The sequence below is a fragment of the Erpetoichthys calabaricus genome, chromosome 1, assembly GCF_900747795.2.
Source record: "Erpetoichthys calabaricus chromosome 1, fErpCal1.3, whole genome shotgun sequence".
Classification (NCBI taxonomy): Eukaryota; Metazoa; Chordata; class Cladistia; order Polypteriformes; family Polypteridae; genus Erpetoichthys; species Erpetoichthys calabaricus.
In genome coordinates this window covers 229,954,394-229,977,738 of record NC_041394.2, presented here as the reverse complement: position 1 = coordinate 229,977,738, position 23,345 = coordinate 229,954,394, and the positions used below count along the sequence as shown (strand labels likewise).

General features: G+C 39.6%; 1 protein-coding gene across 1 annotated transcript in view; it reads left to right on the top strand.

Moving 5' to 3' along the window:
- LOC127528083 (uncharacterized) overlaps positions 1-21,527 on the top strand; it is a 532,584-nt gene extending 511,057 nt beyond the window's left edge. Inside the window, exon 2 of the mRNA XM_051928692.1 lies at positions 20,828-21,527. Coding sequence (XP_051784652.1) covers positions 20,910-21,527 — 618 coding nt within the window. The 5' untranslated portion in view covers positions 20,828-20,909. The remainder of the gene's footprint in view (positions 1-20,827) is intronic.
- The last annotated feature ends 1,818 nt before the right edge of the window (positions 21,528-23,345 follow it).

Here is a 23,345-nt window from a genome sequence, read left to right as displayed (position 1 = left end):
TGAGAATGAAAGAATTACCAAAAATAGTTCCATTGGATCGTGCTGCACTTGGCAAGTCAGCCACAACCCAGAAGCCAACCCAAGAGGCTGCCCCCTACCCCTGCTTATCTCACTATTCCCACAGACCTCTCTATAAAAGCCCATTAACCCCAATGAATACAAAATAGTCAGAAAATAACATCCATTGGATAATATACTGAGCAAAAATGTAACTATTATAATGGTCACTTGGCATCCCAGTCACAGTCAAATAAAAAAAAACTTCCCCAGTGCAACACACATTAATGTTAATACCATGACAAAAAGATAATAATAATAATTCATTACATTTATATAGCGCTTTTCTCAGTACTCAAAGCGCTATCCACACAGGGAGGAACCGGGAAGCAAACCCACAATCTTCCACAAGATGGAATGGACACCCAGCCCAGTACCTGACACTGTCTGACAAGGGCATTCACAACTAAGTCCACATCCCCCCACCCCACTCCCAATTATCTGTTAACAGAAACACCTTGCAGATTACCATCCTTTACTCCAAAAAACATTTTCCAAGAAAACCTTTCAAATGTAGTTATCTAAATCAAGTTAACGCAAAAGCACCATGCTGCCTTTATATTCTAAATATATTGCATACATCTACCAACTGGAGAGCATAATTGTATGACTAACTTTACTGAATCACTATCACAAAATACTTATCAATAAGGCATCGACACTCAATTTTTTCAGAAACTTTAACAACCACTGGCATAAAAGGAGTACATGAATAGGATCAACAGGGTCAAGTCCAATCTTCCTAGTCAAATACAGACGTGTTGTGTAGTGGAACACACCAGACAGCTACCAAATGTATAGTTAATGCACATAATAACCAACTATACATAAATGCATACATGCACACCCATACAGTTGTGCTTGAAAGTTTGTGAACCCTTTAGAATTTTCTATATTTCTGCATAAATATGACCTAAAACATCATCAGATTTTTCACTCAAGTCCTAAAAGTAGATTAAGAGAAACCAGTTAAACAAATGAGACAAAAATATTATACTTGGTCATTTATTTATTAAGGAAGATAATCGAATATTACATATTTGTGAGTGGCAAAAGTATGTGAACCTTTGCTTTCAGTATCTGGTGTGACCCCCCCTTTGCAGCAATAACTGCAACTAAACGTTTCCGGTAACTGTTGATCAGTCCTGCACACCGGCTTGGGGGAATTTTAGCCCATTCCTCCGTACAGAACAGCTTCAACTCTGGGATGTTGGTGGGTTTCCTCACATTAACTGTTCGCTTCAGGTCCTTCCACAACATTTCGATTGGATTAAGGTCAGGACTTTGACTTGGCCATTCCAAAACATTAACTTTATTCTTCTTTAACCATTCTTTGGTAGAACGACTTGTGTGCTTAGGGTCGTTGTCTTGCTGCAAGGCCCACCTTCTCTTGATATTCAGTTCATGGACAGATGTTCTGACATTTTCCTTTAGAATTCTCTGATATAATTCAGAATTCATTGTTCCATCAATGAAGGCAAGCTGTCCTGGTCCAGATGCAGCAAAACAGGCCCAAACCATGATACTACCTCCAGCATGTTTCACAGATGGGATATGCTGGAATACAGTGTTTTCCTTTCTCCAAACATAACGCTTTTCATTTAAACCAAAAAGTTCTATTTTGGTCTCATCTGTCCACGAAACATTCTTCCAATAGCCTTCTGGTTTGTCCATGTGATCTTTAGCAAACTGCAGACGAGCAGCAATGTTTTTTTTGGAGAGCAGTGGCTTTCTCCTTGCAACCCTGCCATTCACACCATTGTTGTTCAGCGTTCTCCTGATGGTGGACTCAAGAACATGAACATTAGCCAATGTGAGAGAGGCCTTCAGTTGCTTAGAAGTTACCCTGGGGTCCTTTGTGACCTCACCGACTATTACACTCCTTGCTCTTGGAGTGACCTTTGTTGGTCGACCACTCCTGGGGAGGGTAACAATGGTCTTGAATTTCCTCCATTTGTACACAATCTGTCTGACTGTGGATTGGTGGAGTCCAAACTCTTTAGAGATGGTTTTGTAACCTTTTCCAGCCTGATGAGCTTCAACAACTCTTTTTCTGAGGTCCTCAGAAATCTCCTTTGTTCGTGCCATGATACACTTCCACAAACATGTGTTGTGAAGAACAGACTTTGATAGATCCCTGTTCTTTAAATAACACAGGGTGCCCACTCACACCTGATTGTCATCCCATTGATTGAAAACACCTGACTCTAATTTCACCTTCAAACTAACTGCTAATCCTACAGTTTCACATACTTTTGCCACTCACAAATACAGTATGTAATATTCGATCATTTTCCTCAATAAATAAATGACCAAGTATAATATTTTTGTCTCATTTGTTTAACTGGTTTCTCTGTATCTACTTTTAGGACTTGAGTGAAAATCTGATGATGTTTTAGGTCATATTTATGCAGAAGTATAGAAAATTCTAATGGGTTCACAAACTTTCAAGCACAACTGTACATAAATGTTCATATACATACACATATACATAACGTACCTTGTATGACAGGTAGATAATCAGCTTCAAAAATCGACCTCTACATATCTAATATGCAGCAAACAATACAAGAAATGAATGCCCAGAGTAAAACCTTTAAGGAAGGTAAAAAGAAACAAAACTGATAAAATCAAATCTGTTTGGTTCCTTGAAGATTCCGCTGGCCACATACGCATGGATAAAAGTGTGTCCAGCATGGATAGAGATTCATCCCTGAAGGATTTTTGGGTGTAATCTTTAGAAAGCTTGATCGTCACTGGGTAAAAGAGAAAAGCATTAATCCCCGTGTCACAGGCTTTAGCAACTACTAGATTCATGGCCAATCTAGCAATTCTTGTTGGTTGACTGTAATCATCAAAGAAGTATATCTGCCTTCCGTTAAATATGATCGTTCCTTGCTTGCAAACTTCTTTTAACCCTTTGAACCTGGCATGTTGGAAAACCAAACCACTGGAAAGGCGTATACACCTAAAAGGCCAGTTTACTGGCCTGCCCATCTACCATCATAACCCGGTGGGCCGCTATACTTGCCAGTTCTATATTATTGTCTACATTGTGCACACCACTGACGCCGCTTGGTTTTGCTGATCCAAAAGCAGAATTGCTTTTGTTTTTGCGTGTGGGTTTATAAGACAAAAGTAAAAACATTTTAGTGGTAAATTCAGCGTGGTTTTGATTGCTTTATCATGCCGAAATGTTGCTGTTTGAATCCAACTCAGAGGATATTTTAGCTAGTGACTACACTGCTGATGATTTTGAAAGTGAAATCAGTGATGTTGAGGATTCAGATAATGACTTACCTGCTGGGCGCAATGCTTCTGATAGTGGTCATATAACTTGAACATCTAACACCAATTCATAAACAGTCGCAGATGCAGCATTCAAACAGTCAGAAAATGTTGGTCCAAAAAACATTCCTGATTCTGTTTCAAGTGAAAGTAGGCTACTGGATTATCTGCCACTGTTTTGGGATGATTTGGTGTGGAATATCATTGCACAAGAGACAAACTGACAGGAGGAAGAGAAACCTGATAACTACAGTGCCATATCTTTTAATCCAGTCACTGTCCCCGAACTGAAAGCATTTTTTGGTGTCGGATTGCCATGGAGCTGTTGATTCATAACGATAGATGTGAACAGTACAGGAAGCAGAAGGGGAGCTGGATCACTGCTACGCCTTGATTCGCTAAGGTTTTTATTCGGGACTGATTTTTAGCCATTTGGTCAATGTTGCACTGTGTAGATGAACGAAATCCAGCTGTGAACAAGGAAGAAAAGATATACAAGAGCCAACTGACTTTTGACATCATTGTGGCTAACTTCCAGCAACACTACATTCCAGCCTGTCAACTTTCACTTGATGAAGGTATGATTCTAATGGAAAATGCACTTAGCATAAAAGAGTAACATAAAAGACAAACAAATAAAGTGGGGCATAAAGACATTTCTATTGTGCGAGAGCGCAAGTGGTTATATAATGAATGCAGAAGTGTACACTGGAAAATCTGATGATGATTTGCATCTGCCTGCTGAACTGGGAGTGACTGGGTCCTTGGTAGCTGGATTGTGCAAACTGTTCTAAGGACAAAATCACTATATTTACTAACCGTTTTTACACTTCTGTAACTATCGCAGAGTACTTGTTGGAGAAACAATGCACACGACTCTGTGGTACCTCGCTGACCAACAGAAAGAAATCATGAAGAAGAAGATGGAACATGGTTCTCATTTACTGCTTTTCAACGGTAAGACAGCTGCTTTTGTTTGGTGTGACAAGAAACCAATCTATTTCCTGGTGGCCAAATATGTCAATGATGTAAGCGTCACCGTTTTGCACTACGATGCCAAGGAACAGAAGCACATGCCAGTCTCGTGCCCAGCTGTGGTGAAGGTTTACAATTCCTACATGAGTGGCACTGACAAGAATGACCAAACAACCAACTTACAAAAATGCAGGCACCACTACAAGTGGCTGAGATGTCTCATGATGAAATTCTTTGTGTGGTGTGCAATCAATGCATATGTCATACAGAATCACTACAAGCCACGCAGCAAACCTGGAAAGCGCGTTCACACATTCTGGAAGTTTGTTGATGAACTGTGTCATGAATTGGTGGGGACACAACGTCGCATGCTGGTGCCGTTGTCACGTTGCAAGGCCGGTGCAAACAAAGTCCGGCTGCAGAATGAAGCCAATATATGTCTAGGCTTACCTGAGCAACCGTAGGGAGCAACTTCAAACAACAAGATGTGCTGCCTGCTCGGAGAAAAACAAGAAAGAGAGTGCATCCAGAAGTTAAGGACACAAACTAGCCAAAGCGTAGTAGAACTGTATACTGGTACAAATCGTGCAAGGTGTTTCTGTGCATTGGTTCTGGCAACAAAAACTTTTGAGGCATATCATTCAAAGATTTAGTTCTGGCAATAGGTCATCAAAATGTAGCTACATTGGCGGTACTTGTGATAAAAACTGTGCACCTTTATCTTACAGATAGCGTACAGAGACTTGAAATATGGTGTTATAATAGTGTAAAATGCCACTTTGTAATAAAGTTTTACTTTTACTTTTCAAATTCAAAATATGACATTTCAAAAATCATTGAAAATTGTTGGGGAGCCCAGGGTTATGGGTGGGAAAGGGTGGGGAAGTTAGGTTTCAAAGGGTTAAAATAAGATCTCGATCCAAGGAGTGGAACATCTTAAAGATAATTGGGTGGGGTTGAGCACGGTCAGTCATATTCATATAAATTCTATGTGTTCTTCCAATATCAAGTTTGTGACAAATCGATGGAAGCTATTTTGGAAGAGACTTTTTCAGAAAAGCAATCATATTAGAGCCCTTGATGGATTCTTCCAGGTTTATCAGTTGCACATTTGAATGTTGCAATCTGTTCTCGATATCCTCCATCTTATCCTGAAGAGCCTTGAGGTTCTTATTCAGAACATTGATTTTTTCATTATGCCATCTGATGTTCTGTTTAATTAAACCAAACTTCACGGTAATTTCAGTTTGTTCTTTCTTCAGTATATTTAGGTCTACTTGTAAGTCTGTATAGGATCTCTGAATAGACAGGTTCAACTTATCAGTCAGTTCAAGAATGTGCTTTTTCAGCTCCTCCACAAACTACCCCATCACAAAGTGTTCATTCACCATTATGGGGGCTCCAGCTCCCATGCTATCATCATGAGAAACTTTGAAAGGTTTTCTAGTTGGGCCCTTGACAGCAGCAGTAGGGTAAACACTAGAGGGGTCCATACTAAACTAAGCTCTAATACAACCCTGCATAACATACGGGCCGCAATGCGGCCCGATATGGCTCTCACTGTGGCCTGCGCCAGTGTTTCTAAGAATTGTGAACTCGTACTTAAATGGGACTAACCTTATATCTAATCGAACAAAATGCATCTAAATGTCATTCCAAGAAACTACTGTTTTTATATAATATAAAATTGCGGAGTCAGAGTCCACGCACTAGCTACAGAAAGTTAAATGCGTAGTCTATTCAATCCCAGTACCCAGTGTGGTGATTGTCACGTTAATAACCTTATTTCAACTGTGCTTGTATCTTTAACCTTGATCTTACATTTTTAGAGCTGAAGCTGCATGAGTTGTGTTTTTTTTTTACGAGTGCGTGTGTGCACAGTAAAGTGCAAGTCTTAATTAACATTCAATTCACAGTGACCAGAAATAATGGGTGGTGATAATCGCAAGCTCAGAATTGAGTCAGAACAGAGTATTTAATCCAGAGTGGTCTGTTCAGATTCTAAAATGATAAAATACTTTGTTTGGTTTGCCGCGAATCAATCACGGTTCCAAAGGAATACAATGTCTGACGTCATTTTGATTCCAAACATGTCGAGTTGCCGAACTTGAATGAAAACAAGAAGAAAATTAAGGCGTCAAACTTGCTGAGAGCTTTGTATGGACAGCAGCAATTTTTCAAAAAGGCATAGACAGAAAGTGAAGTGGTTACAAAGGTAAGCTTTTTAATTTCGAAAGAAATTGCTGCTGCTGGAAAACCTTTCACGGAAGGCAACTTCATAAAAAAGTGCATAATGATTGCTGCATCTGAACTATGTCCAGAAAAGAAACATACTTTTGAAAATGTGAGCTTGTCCCAGATGACTGTGCAATGAAGAGTGAATGATATCTCTAGCAACCTTCATGACCAGTCAAGAAAGAAAGCAGTAAATTCAAGTACTACTCTTTAGCCACAGATGATAGCACTGACATAAATGATACTTCACAACTTTTAGTTTTTATTCGTGGTATTGATAACAACTTTGAAATTACAGAAGAACTGGAAGCTTTATGTTCCATGAGAGGCTGAACCACTGTTGAAGACATTTCAAATGAAGTGAAGCAATGTATCACTAAGAAATTGAGTATGACTTTTGAAAAAATTGTGGCTACTTGCACCGATGGCGCACCATCAATGTGTGGCAAGAGGATTGGTGCGATAACACTCCTGTAAGAATTTGCTGCGAAAAAATTAACCAAATATCATTGCATTGTTCATCAACAAGTGCTGTGCTGCAAAGTCCTAAGTTATGACCATGTCATGTCAGTCGTAGTTTCTGTCGTAAATTACATCCGGGCAAGAGTGCTTAAACATCGAACATTTCGTGCATTTCTAGAAGAAGCTGGCACTAATTTCTGGGATTTATTGTATTATATGCAGGTCGTTGGATAAGCTGTGGTAAAGTATTGCAACGTTTCATTGCACTCAAAGAGGAAATCGTCAAATTTTTTGAAAAACAATCCAAAGGATTTTCCTGAATTAAAAAAAGAAGATTGGAACAACAACCTATGTTTTCTGATTGATATCACCACTCATTTGAATGAACTGAATTCAAAACTGCAGGGAAAATCACAGCTTATTTTCCAACTTTTCGCATCAGTAAGAGCTTTCAAAATGAAATTTACGCTGTTTAAAAACCAATTGTCAAAAGGAGACATGAGCCATTTCCAAACATGTAAGACCATTCCTTCTAACAAACATGCCATGCTAGGAATGAAATATTCTCACGACATCGATAAATTAATTCAAGAATTCGACAAAAGATTTGTGTTGTCAAGAGAAGAGGAAATCAAATTCAGAGTGATTGAAGACCCTTTTTCTGTGAACCCAGATGAAGTTTCCATGGACTTACAGCTGGAGATCATCGAACTTCAATGTTCAGCAATGTATAAAATCAAGCATAGAGAAGGTGATCTTCTTGACTTTAACAGAAGCTTGGACAAAAAGAAATTTCAAAATTTAAGGGACGCAGCAATACAAGTATTCAGCGTGTTTGGCAGCACGTACATATGTGAACAAACATTTTCTGTTATGAACCTTAATAAAAGCAAATCTCGTTCACGTTTAACTGACGGACACTTAGAAGACATCTTAAAAACTTCAACATCAAATATGACTCCAGAATTTGAAAAACTAGTTGGTGACGAGATGCAACGTCTCACATTAAGGGTCCATTGAACAAGTACAAATGTGGCAGTTTGTCATGCTTTTGGTAAGTTAATATTATTCAATTTAGTTATCTAATACTTAGTTATCTAATTGGTACTCTCTTGGAAATTTTGAGGTTTGCCACCTTCATTTTGTTTGTGAATTTAACGCGACCTGTTGTCTGCGCTACATTTTCCAACTTTCGTTGCAGCCCCGGATCATTTTCGAGTTGTGCAGGGTTGCTCTAATATATACATTAGTATGGAAACTAAGGAATGAAAACACAATGAAAAAGGTAGAAATGTAGAATTAGAGGAGAGGGGAAGTCGAAGCTCACTCGAAAACATCCATTTCATCTTGCACGTCACATGATCCCCCCATGACATTAATTGGGGAACATAAAAATAACCTTCCCATATTGGTTCCAGCAATTATTCATTTGACAAATGAGAAATCTCAACTGCCCTGGAAAGTCCCTACAAATATTAGCAGGACAGGTTTTACAAATGTCTTCTATAATAAACTAGATAATATAAGATTTCAAAGTCACCCAGGAAAAATGGTTATACAGTGACAAACCCTATCCAGGTCTTGAAATTACACACATACTACAAAATAGCACATCCATATCATTGTAAGAAGAAATAAAAAGCAAAAAGGATATCATTGTTGTGAGATTAAACCATTTTAAAGGGAGACCAAGTGTGCACTTCACTTCCTACACTGCACCTTTCAGAGTCAGTGGCATGGATACACCTTAGAAAGTCATCACCAAACGCCAATATTGACACTGATAATTGACACCCAGATGTGAATTGTGGTCTTTGTTCTGTAGACAGACAATACTAACAGAAAAGTCACACTTACAATTGCTTATATTCCTACACTATCAGAAGGTTATTTCAATATTGTCTGCTGCCTTAAGACTGATGTATGCACTTCAGTGACAGAGAATATTAAGCTCAGGTGTACGATGCAATCAAATGATAAGAACTGAACATATGCTAAAGGCATACAGCATACCCATCCATCCACCCATCTTCCTAACCCACTGATGCAAAACAGGAACTACCCCCAGACATGGTGCCAATCTACTACAGGACAAACACACACAAAAAGAGCACTTTAAAGAGCACTTTAGCAAAGGCAATCTATCTAGCCTGCATGTGTTTGGACTGTAGGAGGAAACTGGAGCACTCAGGGAGAAGATGTGAAATCCACAGAGGGAACACCCAGGATGTGAACACCAATCTCCTTCACCTTATTTTTATTATAATATTTGCTGTCCTCAATATAATATAGTCATATATGTTTCCACTATATGCAAAATAGTAATAGTAGCAATAAGAATAATAATAATCCATCCATCTTCCTAATCTGGTTATCCAGGGCAGGGTAGCGCTGCTGCCTCGCAGTAAGGAGACCTGGGTTCGCTTCCCGGGTCCTCCCTGCGTGGAGTTTGCATGTTCTCCCCGTGTCTCTGTGGGTTTCCTCAGGGTGCTCCAGTTTCCTCCCACAGTCCAAAGACATGCAGGTTAGGTGCATTGGCGATCCTAAATTGTCCCTAGTGTGTGCTTGGTGTGTGGGTGTGTTTGTGTGTGTGTGTGCCCTGCAGTGGGTTGGCACCCTGCCCAGGGTTTGTTACTGCCTTGCGTCCTGTGCCTGCTGGGATTGGTTCCAGCAGACCCCTGTGACCCTGTATTAGGATATAGCGAGTTGGAAAATGACTGACTGACTGACTTTTGTTGTCACAAGCATGCCTCAAAAACATGGAAGGCATGGTTTCTTAAATTGAAACTTTTGCTATTACATAGTGAACATATTCTGTAAATTTCAGTGTTTTTATTTACAACTGGATCCAAGTACCCATTAACATTATAAAACACTAAAGCATGCTAGTTATTTTTTAAAATTTATGAAATATGCTTTACTTTAGAATACAACTTCATGTGGCAAACTAATACAGTAAGACCCCACTTAACGCTGCTCTGTTTAATGCTGTTTCTGTATTATGTGTTTTTTTTTTTCTAATTCTAATTTTTCATTGATTCACTTTGAATCAGTAACATAAAAGCGTGGCAATTTCGCTGCAATCTGATTAGATACTCGCATGCAGTCTCGTGGCACGTTTGATATCAGTACAGTACAGTACATTACAGCCTGCTGTGTCACTGTTCATTTATGATTGGTCATCAATGTTATTGTGTAAGGATATAAACATCCATCCATCCATTTTCCAACCCGCTATATTCCTAACTACAGGGTCACGGGGGTCTGCTGGAGCCAATCCCAACCAACACAGGGCACAAGGCAGGAACCAATCCCGGGGCAGGGTGCCAACCCACCGCAGGACACACACAAACACACCCACACACCAAGCACACACTAGGGCCAATTTAGAATCGCCAATCCACCTAACCTGCATGTCTTTGGACTGTGGGAGGAAACCGGAGTGCCCGGAGGAAACCCACGCAGACACGGGGAGAACATGCAAACTAGGATATAAACATAACATTTTATTTTACTGTAATAAATAACAATTATCCCTTTTTAGTTTTAAAATGAGTGCTTGCAAAGAAAGTAAAGTGACAAGAAAAAGCATTTCGCTGGAAACTAAAATGCAGGTGCTCAGACGATTAGATGCAGGTGAACGCCAAATTGATATCGGCACTGCATTAAATTTATCAACTTCAACAATATGGACAATTTTTAAAATTAAAGAGAAAATCGTATCATCAGCAACTACAACCACAATGACTTCTGCAACAAAAATTACCCATTCCAGAAGCAATGTGATTAAGGAAATGGAAAAATTACTTTCCATCTGAATTGACGATGAAGTCGAACGCAATATGCCATTAAGTCAAGCAATCATAATAGAAAAAGCAAAATCAATTTTTAACCACATTCAGAATAAAAAAGGCGACACCAGTGAAATTTTCATATCTAGTTGAGGATGGTTCCATCAATTTAAAAACAGAAACAATCTTCATAACATACAGATTACTGGAGAAACGGCAAGTGGAGATACAGAAGCAGCTGCTGCATTTCCAGCGACATTAAGTGCCATCACAAACATAAATTATGTTTTTATTCGAATATTTTTGATTTTCATGAATGATTTATGAATAAAAATCAATATTAGCAATAAAATGTATATAATTAATGTAACAAAAAAGTATTTAATTATACATGTTACAAAATAAAACAAAAAATAAATAATTTTATTTTCTGTCCTATCTCCATTATTTGCTTGTTAAGATGACCTCGTTTAACTCAGTTTCATCTTACTGTATATACCATGATTGTGAAGAAATAACTGTGACCTGATAAAATCCCAAACATATTCTTTAAAGCTGTAAAGGTCAAAACACTATTTAAAGTATGTGACCATATACAAAAACTAAAAATGTTCATTTTAATTTTACAAGAGCAATTTTTGAGAAAATGTGGCAAAACCTAAATAAGATAATTGGTGTAGGCTTTTAAGTGTGAGATAGTTGAGGAAATCTGGGGCAGGTATAAAAGTGTTTTACATACTGTAAAATGTAAGACCAATTTATCCCAAAGTTTAGAAGTAGTAGGAAATTGAAGAAATGTCCATAGTGGATAAATACAGAGCTTAAAAAGAAGTTGCAATGGAAAAACAACTGTGTAAGGTGTTTTAAGAATAACACCAGTGGTAACTGTAGGCCTAATGAAAGCACGATAATGATGATTAAATCAGACATTAAGAAAGCTAAAGGTCAAGTGAAGACAAATATTGAGATATAAGGGCCCAAATATGAGAATCATTTAATATTTTAGCAGTAAAAGAACAGTAAAGGGAGATGTGTTATACATTAGAAACAGTAAGGATGAATTATAATATACAGACATTGACAAAGTGAATCCTCCAAATGTGCTTACATATAGTCATATGAAAAAGTTTGGGAACCCCTCTCAGCCTGCATAATAATTTACTCTACTTTCAACAAAAAAGATAACAGTGGTATGAGTACTGAGTACTGGACTGTTTTCTGAACAAAGATATTTAGTGAAGTAGTATTTAGTTGTACGAAATTAAATCAAATGTGAAAAACTGGCTGTGCAAAAATTGGGTACCCTTGTAATTTTGCTGATTTGAATGCATGTAACTGCTCAATACTGATTACTTGCAACACCAAATTGGTTGGATTAGCTCATTAAGCCTTGAATTTCATAGACAGGTGTGTCCAATCATGAGAAAAGGTATTTAAGGTGGTCAATGGCAAGTTGTGCTTCCCTTTGACTCTCCTCTGAACAGTGACAGCATGGGATCCTCAAAGCAACTCTCAAACGATCTGAAAACAAAGATTGTTCAGTATCATGGTTTAGGGCAGCGTTTCTCAACCTTTAAGTATCTGCAACCCGAGTTTTCATAACAGTTTTAATCGCGCCCCCCCTAACATTTTTTGAAATACTAATAAAATGTATTCCTATATTTTTTGTTGCCGATACACCACTACAAGTTTAACATTTTCCTATGAAGAGCGAAATTACGCCACATATGGCAACTTTTGCACCCCCTTTTTTGAGAACCGCTGGTTATGGGGAAGGCTTGGAACAGCTATCTCAGAGGTTTAAACTGTCAGTTTCAACTGTAAGGAATGAAATCAGGAAATGGAAGGCCACAGGCACAGTTGCTGTTAAACGCAGGTCCGGCAGGCCAAGAAAAATACAGGAGCGGCATATGCACAGGATTGTGAGAATGATTACAGACAACCCACAGATCACCACCAAAGACCTGAAAGAACATCTTGCTGCAGATGGTGTAGCTGTACATCATTCTACAATTCAGCGCAATTTGCATGAAGAACATCTGTATGGCAGGGTGGTGAGAAAGAAGCCCTTTCTGCATTCACGCCACAAATAGAGTCGCTTGTTGTATGCAAATGCTCATTTAGACAAGCCAGGTTCATTTTGGAACAAAGTACTCTGGACTTGATGAGACAAAAATTGAGTTATTTGGTCATAACAAAAAGCGCTTTGCATGGCGGAAGAAGAACACCGCATTCCAAGAAAAATGTGTGCTACCTACTGTCTAATTTGGTGGAGGTTCCATCATGCTGTGGGGCTGTGTGGCTAGTTCAAGGACTGGGGCCCTTGTTAAAGACAAGGGTCGGATGAATTCAACCCAATATCAACAAATTCTTCAGGATAATGTTCAAGCATCAATCAAAAAGTTGAAGTTATGCAGGGGTTGGATATTCCAACAAGATAATGACCCAAAACACAGTTTGAAATCTATAAAGGCATTCATGCAGAGGGAGAAGTACAATGTTCTGGAATGGCCGTCATAGTCCCCTGACTTGAATATCATCGAAAATCTATGGGATGATTTGAAGCTGGCTGTCCATGCTCGGCAACCATCAAATTTAACTGAACTGGAGAGATTTTGTATGGAACAATGGTCAAAAATACCTCCATCCAGAATCCAGACACTCATCAAAGGCTATAGGAGGTGTCTATAAGCTGTTATATTTGCAAAAGGAGGCTCAACTAAGTTTTGATGTAATATCCCTATTGGGGTGCCCAAATTTATGCACCTGTCTAATTTTATTATGATGCATATTGCATATTTTCTATTAATCCAATAAACTTAATGTCACTGCTGAAATACTACTGTTTCCATAAGGCATGTCATACATTAAAAGGAAGTTGCTACTTTGAAAGCTCAGCCAATGATAAACAAAAATCCAAAGAATTAAGAGGGGTTCCCAAACATTTTCATATGACTGTATGTGAAAAAGTCGACAATGTTCCAACAGGAATTACTATGGAGATACTGTATTTAGTGATTTTGAAATTGTACAGGAAAATAATGTATAAATAATAGAACCAATAATTAAGGAAATGACTGACTATTGTGGTCGAAATTTAACATCTTCTAACAGGACAATTCAGTAATCAGGCAGGAGAAAAGCTGTTCATTGTATCTTTTAATTATTCCTCAGCAAAATGCCTTAGAGCGAGCATTCTTCAAAAGCAGTCTATTACAGCATGGTCATAATAATCAGAATGGTCCGAGAAACAAAGGATAAAGGTTCATTTTATAAACTGTTGAATTTACATACAGTGTCAATCAATGCATACATTTTACTCTGGTTGGTTCAATGGTTTACACCCAAATATTTATATAGAATAAAAGTATATTATATTATATTATATTCTGGTTCTTCTTATACCTTTTGAGATGAGACACCACCCTTGAAATTTCTGTGCATATAACAATTGTCCATTCTCGTTTATAGGACATCTGCTGATTTCTTAGTCATCTCTTAGCCATCCTTCAGTACAATTTGTATATTACATCAGCCTTTCTTCTGGTACATTCTTTATTTACTTTACCATCTCAGTATTTTTCCTAAACCAGATCTTATATTTCAGTGTACATTTTGTTGTTCACTTGATCTTTATCTCGTTCCCAACATTTATTAACCATTTATGCTATTTCTTTAAGATGAATGCTATGTTATCCTAAAATTATTCTTCCACACTATCATCCACATTACTAACCGAGAATGCTAAACCGGATGGACGCAGGGACATCCGGCCATGGGCCGTAGCCGCAAAAAGATGTACTGCGCAGGCGCCCCAAGAAATGAGGCGCTGCGAGAGGCGGCCGCGACCACAGAAAAGCCGCAACCACAGAAAAAAGGAGTGAGCACAGAAAAAAGGAGTCAAAGAAATGAGGCGCCGCGACCACAGAAAAAAGGAGTCAGCACAGAAAAAAGGAGTCAAACGCAGGCGACGCACACAGCGCCGCACGAAAGCCATTGCACACGAAACTAGCACACACAAAAAAAAGAAGCAGCTCGCGCCCCACAAATCCCACACCCATCTCCAAGCACCCCCCCCCCTACAAGCAACGGACGGGACACACACAAAGAGGACGATTCAACAAGCCCCTGGCACACAAAAAAAAAGAACCCGCAACCCCCAAACCACAAGCAACGGATGGGACACACACAAAGAGGAGGATTCAACAAGCCCCTGGCACACAAAAAGAAAGAAGACGCTCGCGCCCCACCAATCCCACCATCCCCTCCAATCAACAAAGCGCCGCACGAATCCCATTGCACACAAAACGGGACGCACACAAAGAGGAGGATTCAACAAGCTCCTACCACACCAAAAAAAAGAAGCCGTGACCGCCACACCAAGCCCATTAGAGACGAAACGGGACAGACTACGGACATGGCACACGAAACGTTCACAACAACGACGATTCAGACCCACAAACACACTAACATCAATAAGAAGTGACACCCAAAGACCCATTTCTAAAGGAACCATCCGCAGACACCTGCTAAACGATTGCGCCACTTAGCTGACAACGCGTTCAATAATGAGTCCACTATTGAGGAAAATTCATTGGGATTAATGAATGTCATTTGCAATCATTGTCATTCACTTAACTTCCCTGAAGAAACAACTGGCAATACAAGTAATGAATTTACACGTTGTTGTCAAAAGGGTCAGATTAGACTGCCTCCTTTACATTCATATCCTGAATATCTACAGAAGCTTCTAACTAACGACATACCTGAAAGTAAAAACTTTATGAACTGCATTAGATCCTACAATAGTTCATTTGCTTTTGCATCTACCGGAGTAAATATCAGGCCACCAAAAGGCAATGGCCCATACTGCTTTCGCATATGTGGACAAATATTGCATCGCATTGGAACAGTGCACCCTGAAACAAATCAACAACGCAAATATGCACAAATCTACACACAAAGCCCCATTTCTAAATGAACCGTCCGTATTAAACATACGTCATCTCAACACGTTCACACTATGCAGCATAGGTGGATCTCATTACAATAAGGCACTATTAACCGTTCAACCGCAGAAAAGGCTCCATATTAACAGTGAGTGCGATCCTCCTTATTACTTATCCATATTTATCATGCTCAAGAACAAACAAGTCATAAATTCACGATCACGGGTACAAAACGATACGGCTCGGATAACGGGACCAAACACAATTCACACTATGCAGCATAGCTAGATCTCATTACAATGAGGCACTATTAACCATTCAACTGCAGAAAAGGCTCCATATTAACAGTGAGTGCGATCCTCCTTATTACTTATCCATATTTCTAACGCTGAAGAACAAACAATTCATGAATTCACGATCACGGGTACAAACCGATACAGCTCGAGTAACAGGAACAAACACACGAACCCGCATGAAAAAAAACAATACACGTCGGCTCCAACGCGCTTCTGAAACTCTGGAAGAAAAAATGTCTCGGCTCCAAAAACGCAAAGCTCAATTAACACAGTTACAGAAACGAACCCAAATGGACAGACACACTGAACGTGGACGCATGCAGCGCGCGTCTCACAGTACTGCATCTAAACAGGCACGGCTTCAAAACGAAACACCTCCCGTCTCAGACATACAGAAACGGCAGCGAGGGGACAAAATAATTAAACGCAGACGTCTACACCGTGCATCTCAAATGCCGGAAAACAAGCAGGCAAGGCTCCAAAAAGAGAAAGCTCAACTGACCGACATACAAAAACGGGCAAGGCTCAATACAAACTGCACGCCGTAAACTACAACGGGCTTCTCACACCTCACAGGCAAATCGATTACAGCTCCAAAACAACACGTCCCAAATACTGGACATACAACGACGCGCCTCTCAAACGGCACAAGCAAAACATACACGTCACGGACATCAACGACAGACACCTGCTAAATGATTGCGCCAGTTAGCTGACAACGCGTTCAATAATGAGTCCACTATTCAGGAAAATTCATTGGGATAAATGAATGTCATTTGCAATCATTGTCATTCACTTAACTTCCCTGAAGAAACAACTGGCAATACAAGTAATGAATTTACACGTTGTTATCAAAACGGTCAAATTACACTGCCTCCTTTACATTCATATCCTGAATATCTACAGATGCTTCTAACTAACGATGTACCTGAAAGTGAAATCTTTATGAACTGCATTAGATCCTACAAATCGATATCCACTATGAACATTAACAGTGGCACTGCACATGACATCCGTCTTGCAAAACTGTTAATTATTGATGAATGTACAATGGCATCCACTCACTTACTCAACACCATTCATAAAGTTCTACAAACGTTTATGAATAATAATCTTCCCTTTGGAGGAAAGGTACTTTTATTACGAGAAGATTTTAGACAGTTCTTAGCTATTGTTCCACATTCCATGCGCTCAGCTATTGTTCAGTGCACCTTAAAATACGCAGACAATTGGCATTGCTTTCAAAAGATACAATTAGTACAAAACATGCGATGTCCACATCCAGATCATAACAATTGGTTATTACAACTGGGAGATGGTACACTCACCAATACAGATAGACTTCACCCAGATATTATTACAATTCCTCAAGCCTTTATCTGTGCCGACTTAGTTACAGACAGATTTGGAACAGCAATCTCATTAGACCAAATGCCCCTTTTAACACAACGCACTATATTATGTCCAAAAAATATTAATGTGGAAAACATAAATACCCAAGTCATTGCATTACTTCCTGGAGAGACACAACTCTTTCTAAGCTCTGACAAACTTGACTCTGATCACGACAATAACCATCTTCATTGACCTTACAAGTTCTGACCGGGAATTACCTTTTACACTTAAACAGCGTGTACAAAGAAATTTTCCAATAAACCTTTACACTGTGCCACACACTTTATTGTTTGCTTTCTATTTGCATCATCTACACCTTCACACTATTCTATATCTCATTCATACATCACGCTCTTTCTCATTCCCAACACCAGGGGTTGGCGAGCGAAGCGAGCAGGGGGCGGCGCCCCCTAGTATATCAAGAAAAGGTATATTAGTAAATAGTCAACAAGGGATCAGATGGTGGAGTATGTGTTCCACTCTTATGCTGGAATTCTATGAGTAATCAATAAGGACATAGTGTATGATCACAGAAAGGTCAACATGGTATATTTACCTTTATTCTGAGAAGTACTTGATAGGCATTATAAGAGAGGCTAGTAATAAAACTAAAAGAAGTGAAAATTCATGGAGCTGTGTGTAGTTGGGTAAATAATTGGTTTAAGCACCACAAACAAAGGGTTACACTGAGAAAAGCATTTTCCAAATTATGGGATGTCGCACAGAGATCATTGCTAGGGCTGCATTTCTTTTGAATATATAAACAATCTGTGTAATAATAAAAGTTTAAAGACAGATAATGCAGAATCAGCTGAATCATTACAGAGAGACCTAAACAACATAGAATTGGACAGATATGTGCCAGATGAAATATAATGTATGTAAATTTTAGGTACAGTAATCCCTCGCTACTTCGCGGTTCACTTTTCGCGGATTCACGACTTCGCGGGTTTTTAAATACAAGTGATTGCCCGCCTGTCGCGGAAGTTATGTTCCAGACCCATCAGCAACAGGAGAAAATCCGCGATATAGAAAGACCATATAAATAAACATTTTTATAGTTTAAGCCTTAAAATACCCATCCCACATGCTTTAAACACATGTAAACTTATAAAACACATTGTTAACACATATGATATGTGGATGTCGGGCTAAGGATATGAGTAACATCTCACTATTATAAAACATTTTAACTTCACGTAAGACAAGACAGTGAGACAGGAAAATAGGTGCTGTACAGGCTTTTAAATTATTGACAGAGCGACAAGCAGCGCAAAGCCAGCAGAAAGTCCACTTCTCCTTAGCGTTCATTCAGCTCCCCACCCCCTTGACAATGCGAAGTGGCAGGAGCGTACTGCGCCTCCGGGGAGGGGGGTTTGAGCGAACGTGCGTTCAGCCCTCACACACCCCCACTCCTCCTCCTCCTTCCGAACGCGCAGAGCGACAAGCAGGCATTTTGGCAGAAGCAGCGTTAAGTCCATTTCTGCTCAGCGTGAGTTCAGCTGCCCCCCTTCACAAAGCAAGTGCAGACACATCGACGTCTGATCGCTGCGTGCAGTGTTGGTCTGCGGTGTTTAAGAATGTAGAAAGTGTTTAAGAGCATAGGAAGTGTTTATAAGAGTGTGGGAAAGGTTAACAAGAGAGTGAGAAAGGTTTATAAGAGTGTGGGAAGGGTTTATAAAGCCTTAAAATATGTATAAATAATAAAATAAATATAGGTCACTACTTCGCGGATTTTCACCTATCGCGGGGGGCTCTGGAACGTAACCCCCGCGATAGGTTAGGGATGACTGTATTACCATATGAAGTAAAAAAGTGTTAGATTTTAATATACTGTATAGTGGGAAATTTTTTGAAAGTAAAGCAAACAATTGGGTTATTTTTGTGCTCATTTTACATTCGGATGTTGCGGTGTTAGGATATAGCGGGTTGGAGAATGACTGATAGTATATGGTCTAATGCTAAAGAGCTGGATTACAAATCACAAGGTTTCCATCTGAATTACTCACCACTGACTCCAATTATGATAAATAATTTGAATAAATTAAAATATATAGTTGTACAAGTATAAAGCACCTTTGAATAGAAAGACACTATAAAGATAAAGTTTCTTAAATGCTAAGTAATTTTTCTTGACATAGGCTAATCTGACTGCAAACTCAAGTTTAGTATGGAGCAAAACACAGTTATTTATCCTCCATCTGTCAAAATGTTTTGGAGGAACTATCTCAGCTGCCATTACATCATATCTCTTCTAGCACCCCTATGAGTAAAAACATCAATGAAAAATTATTTCACAAGCATATAGAAGGTAAACATCAAGAAAGGGTATGCTAAGGTTTTGAAATTCAAAGCTTTCTACATCAAGTAGTACTAGGAAGGTATGCTAAGATTTTGAAATTCAAAGCTTTCATAGTCTGGAATAGTGTTTCAAAGATGATTCTGTATAAGACAGAAAGCTATAATGTGATGTATTTGCTGCACTGATTCTTGTTCGGACTCAGCAGTAGCATTCCGAGACTGAAAGTCAACATTTCCTACAGAACAGCAACTGGAAAAGAAATCACAATAATCAAAATACTACAGAATTTCCACAGTGTCAGAAAGTGTTGGAGCAGTCACTGTTGCTACCTCAATACTCCATAAGAATGAATCTTAACCTGTTCATTGCTTGGATGCAGTTCATTTCTTGGGTGAGATTTTCGTCATATTCTTCTGGTTAAGTTATCTTGCAGCTGTAAACTTACCCATTGTGATTAAGTATGGATCTATGCGTGGGAGTGCCCAATGATAAAGAAGTGCCCTATCCATGGTTGGTTTACACATTTCACTACTGTGACATGCTTTAGTGCTACTGTAACCCTGAGCTGGATTACGCTGTTTTAGTGAATGGTTGCTTAGATGGAAAAAAAAGTACTGGTTCAGAACTTTGTTTAAATACAAATCATAAACTGTAATTATAGTTTTACTCTAATGCTTAGCTAGTTCATTATTTTATGGTGTGTGTTTTTTTCAATATACCTTCCTCTGTCTGTAAATACATAATTCACTTTTACACTGAAAAAATAAACGTGTTTGGTTTTTGTTCCACATTCATATTTTTAGATTGTTAGAAAAATGTCTAAGACAATGTATTTTAATAGGAGAACATTGTAACTTGGTCTTTAACCTCTGCAGCACAATATCAATATTTAAATTTGTATTATTATCATTATAAATTCACAATTACAGAAGAAGAAGAAGAAGAGGGGGGAGACGTGTCCGGAGGCAGGAGGAGAGGAGGAAAGTAAAGAGAGTGGAACTGAGGGTAGGAACTTTGAATGTAGGCAGTATGACTGGTAATGGGAGAGAGTTAGCAGATTTGATGGAGAGAAGGAAGGTTGATATATTGTGCATGCAAGAGACTAAATGGAAGGGGAGTAAGGCCAGGTGGATCAGAGGTGGCCTCAAATTATTCTATCATGGTGTGGATAGGAGGAGAAATGGGAGTAGGGGTTATTCTGAAGGAACAGTATGTCAAGAGTGTTTTGGAGGTGAAAAGAGTGTCAGACAGAGTAATGATTATGAAGCTGGAAATTGGAGGTGTGATGATGAATGTTGTTAATGCATATGTACAGCAAGTTGGGTGTGCAATGGGTGAGAAAGAAGATTTTTGGAGTGAGATGAATGAAGTGATGAACAGTGTACAAAAGGGACAGAAAATGGTGATTGGAGCGGATTTCAGTGGGCATGTTGGTGAAGGGAACAGTGGAGACAAGGAGGTGATGGGTAGGTATGATGTCAAGGAGAGGAATGAAGAAGGTCAGAGGAAAGTGGATTTTGCCAAAAGGATGGACATGGCTGTGGTGAATACGTATTTTAAGAAGAGGGAGGAACATAGGGTTACGTACAACAGTGGAGGAAGATGCACACAGGTAGATTACATCCTATGCAGAAAGGTTGATCTGAAGGAGATTGAAGACTGCAAAGTGGTGGCAGGGGAAAGTGTAGTTAAGCAGCATAGGATGGTGGTCTGTAGGATGACGTTGGAGATCAAGAAGAGGAAGAGAGTGAGGGCAGAGCCAAGGATCAAATGGTAGAATTTGAAAAGGGAAGACTTCAAGGTTGAGTTTAGGGAGGAGGTGAGACAGGCACTGGGCTGGTAGTGAAGAGTTACCAGACAGCTGGGAAACTACAGCAGATGTAGTAAGGGTGACAGCAAGAAGGGTGCTTGGCATGACATCTTGAAAGAGGAAGGAGGAAAAGGAAACCTGGTGGTGGAATGAGGAAATACAGGACAGTATACAGAGGAAGAGGATGGCAAAGAAGAAGTGGGATAGAGAGATGCAGAAAGTAGACAATAGTACAAAGAGATAAGGTACAAGGTGAAGAGAAAGGTGGCGAAGGCTGAAAAAGGGCGTATGAGAGGTTGGACACTAAGGAGAGAGAAAAGGACCTTTACTGATTGGCTAGACAGAGGGACCGAGATGGGAAAGATGTGCAGCAGGTTAGGGTGATAAAGGATAAAGATGGAAACGTACTCACAAGCGAGGCGAGTGTGTTGAGCAGATGGAAAGAGTACTTTGAGAGGCTGATGAATGAAGAGAACGAGAGAGAGAGGTTGGATGATGTGGAGATAGTGAATCAGAAAGTGCAACGAATTAGCAAGGAGGAAGTAAGGACAGCTATGAAGAGGATGAAAAATGGAAAGGCCATTGGTCCAGATGACATACCTATGGAAGCATGGAGGTGTTTAGGAGAGATGGCAGTGGAGTTTTTAACCAGATTGTTTAATGGAATCTTGGAAAGTGACAGGATGCCAGAGGAGTGGAGAAGAAGTGTACTGGTGCCGATATTTAAGAATAAGGTGGATGTGCAGGACTGCAGTAACTACAGGGAATAAAACTGATGAGCCACAGCATGAAGTTATGGGAAAGAGTAGTGGAAGCTAGGTTAAGAAGTGAGGTGATGATTAGTGAGCAGCAGTATGGTTTCATGCCAAGAAAGAGCACCATAGATGCAATGTTTTCTCTGAGGATGTTGATGGAGAAGTTTAGAGAAGGCCAGAAGGAGTTGCATTGCATCTTTGTGGACCTGGAGAAAGCATATGACAGGGGGTCTCGAGAGGAGCTGTGGTATTGTATGAGGAAGTTGGGAGTGGCAGAGAAATAGTAAGAGTTGTACAGGATATGTACGAGGGAAGTGTAACAGTGGTGAGGTCTGCGGTAGGAGTGACGGATGCATTCAAGTTGGAGGTGGGATTATATTAGGGATTGGCTTTGATCCCTTTCTTATTTGCAATGGTGATGGACAGGTTGACAGATGAAATTAGACAGGAGTCCCCATGGACTATGATATTTGCTGATGACATTGTGATCTGTAGCAATAGTAGGGAGCAGGTTGAGGAGACCCTGGAGAGGTGGAGATATGCTCTAGAGAGGAGAGGAATAAAGGTCAGTAGGAACAAGACAGAATACATGTGTGTAAATGAAAGGGAGGTCAGTGGAATGGTGAGGATGCAGGAAGTACAGTTGGCGAAGGTGGATGAGTTTAAATACTTGGGATCAACAGTACAGAGTAATTGGGATTGTGGAAGAGAGGTGAAAAAGAGAGTGCAGGCAGGGTGGAATGGTTGGAGAAGAGTATCAGGAGTAATTTGTGACAGACGGGTATCAGCAAGAGTGAAAGGGAAGGTCTACAGGACGGTAGTGAGACCAGCTATGTTATATGGGTTGGAGACGGTGGCACTGACCAGAAAGCAGGAGACAGTGCTGGAGGTAGCAGAGTTAAAGATGCCAAGATTTGCACTGAGTGTGACGAGGATGGATTGGATTAGAAATGAGTACATTAGAGGGTCAGCTCAAGTTGGACGGTTGGGAGACAAAGTCAGAGAGGCGAGATTGCGTTGGTTTGGTCAT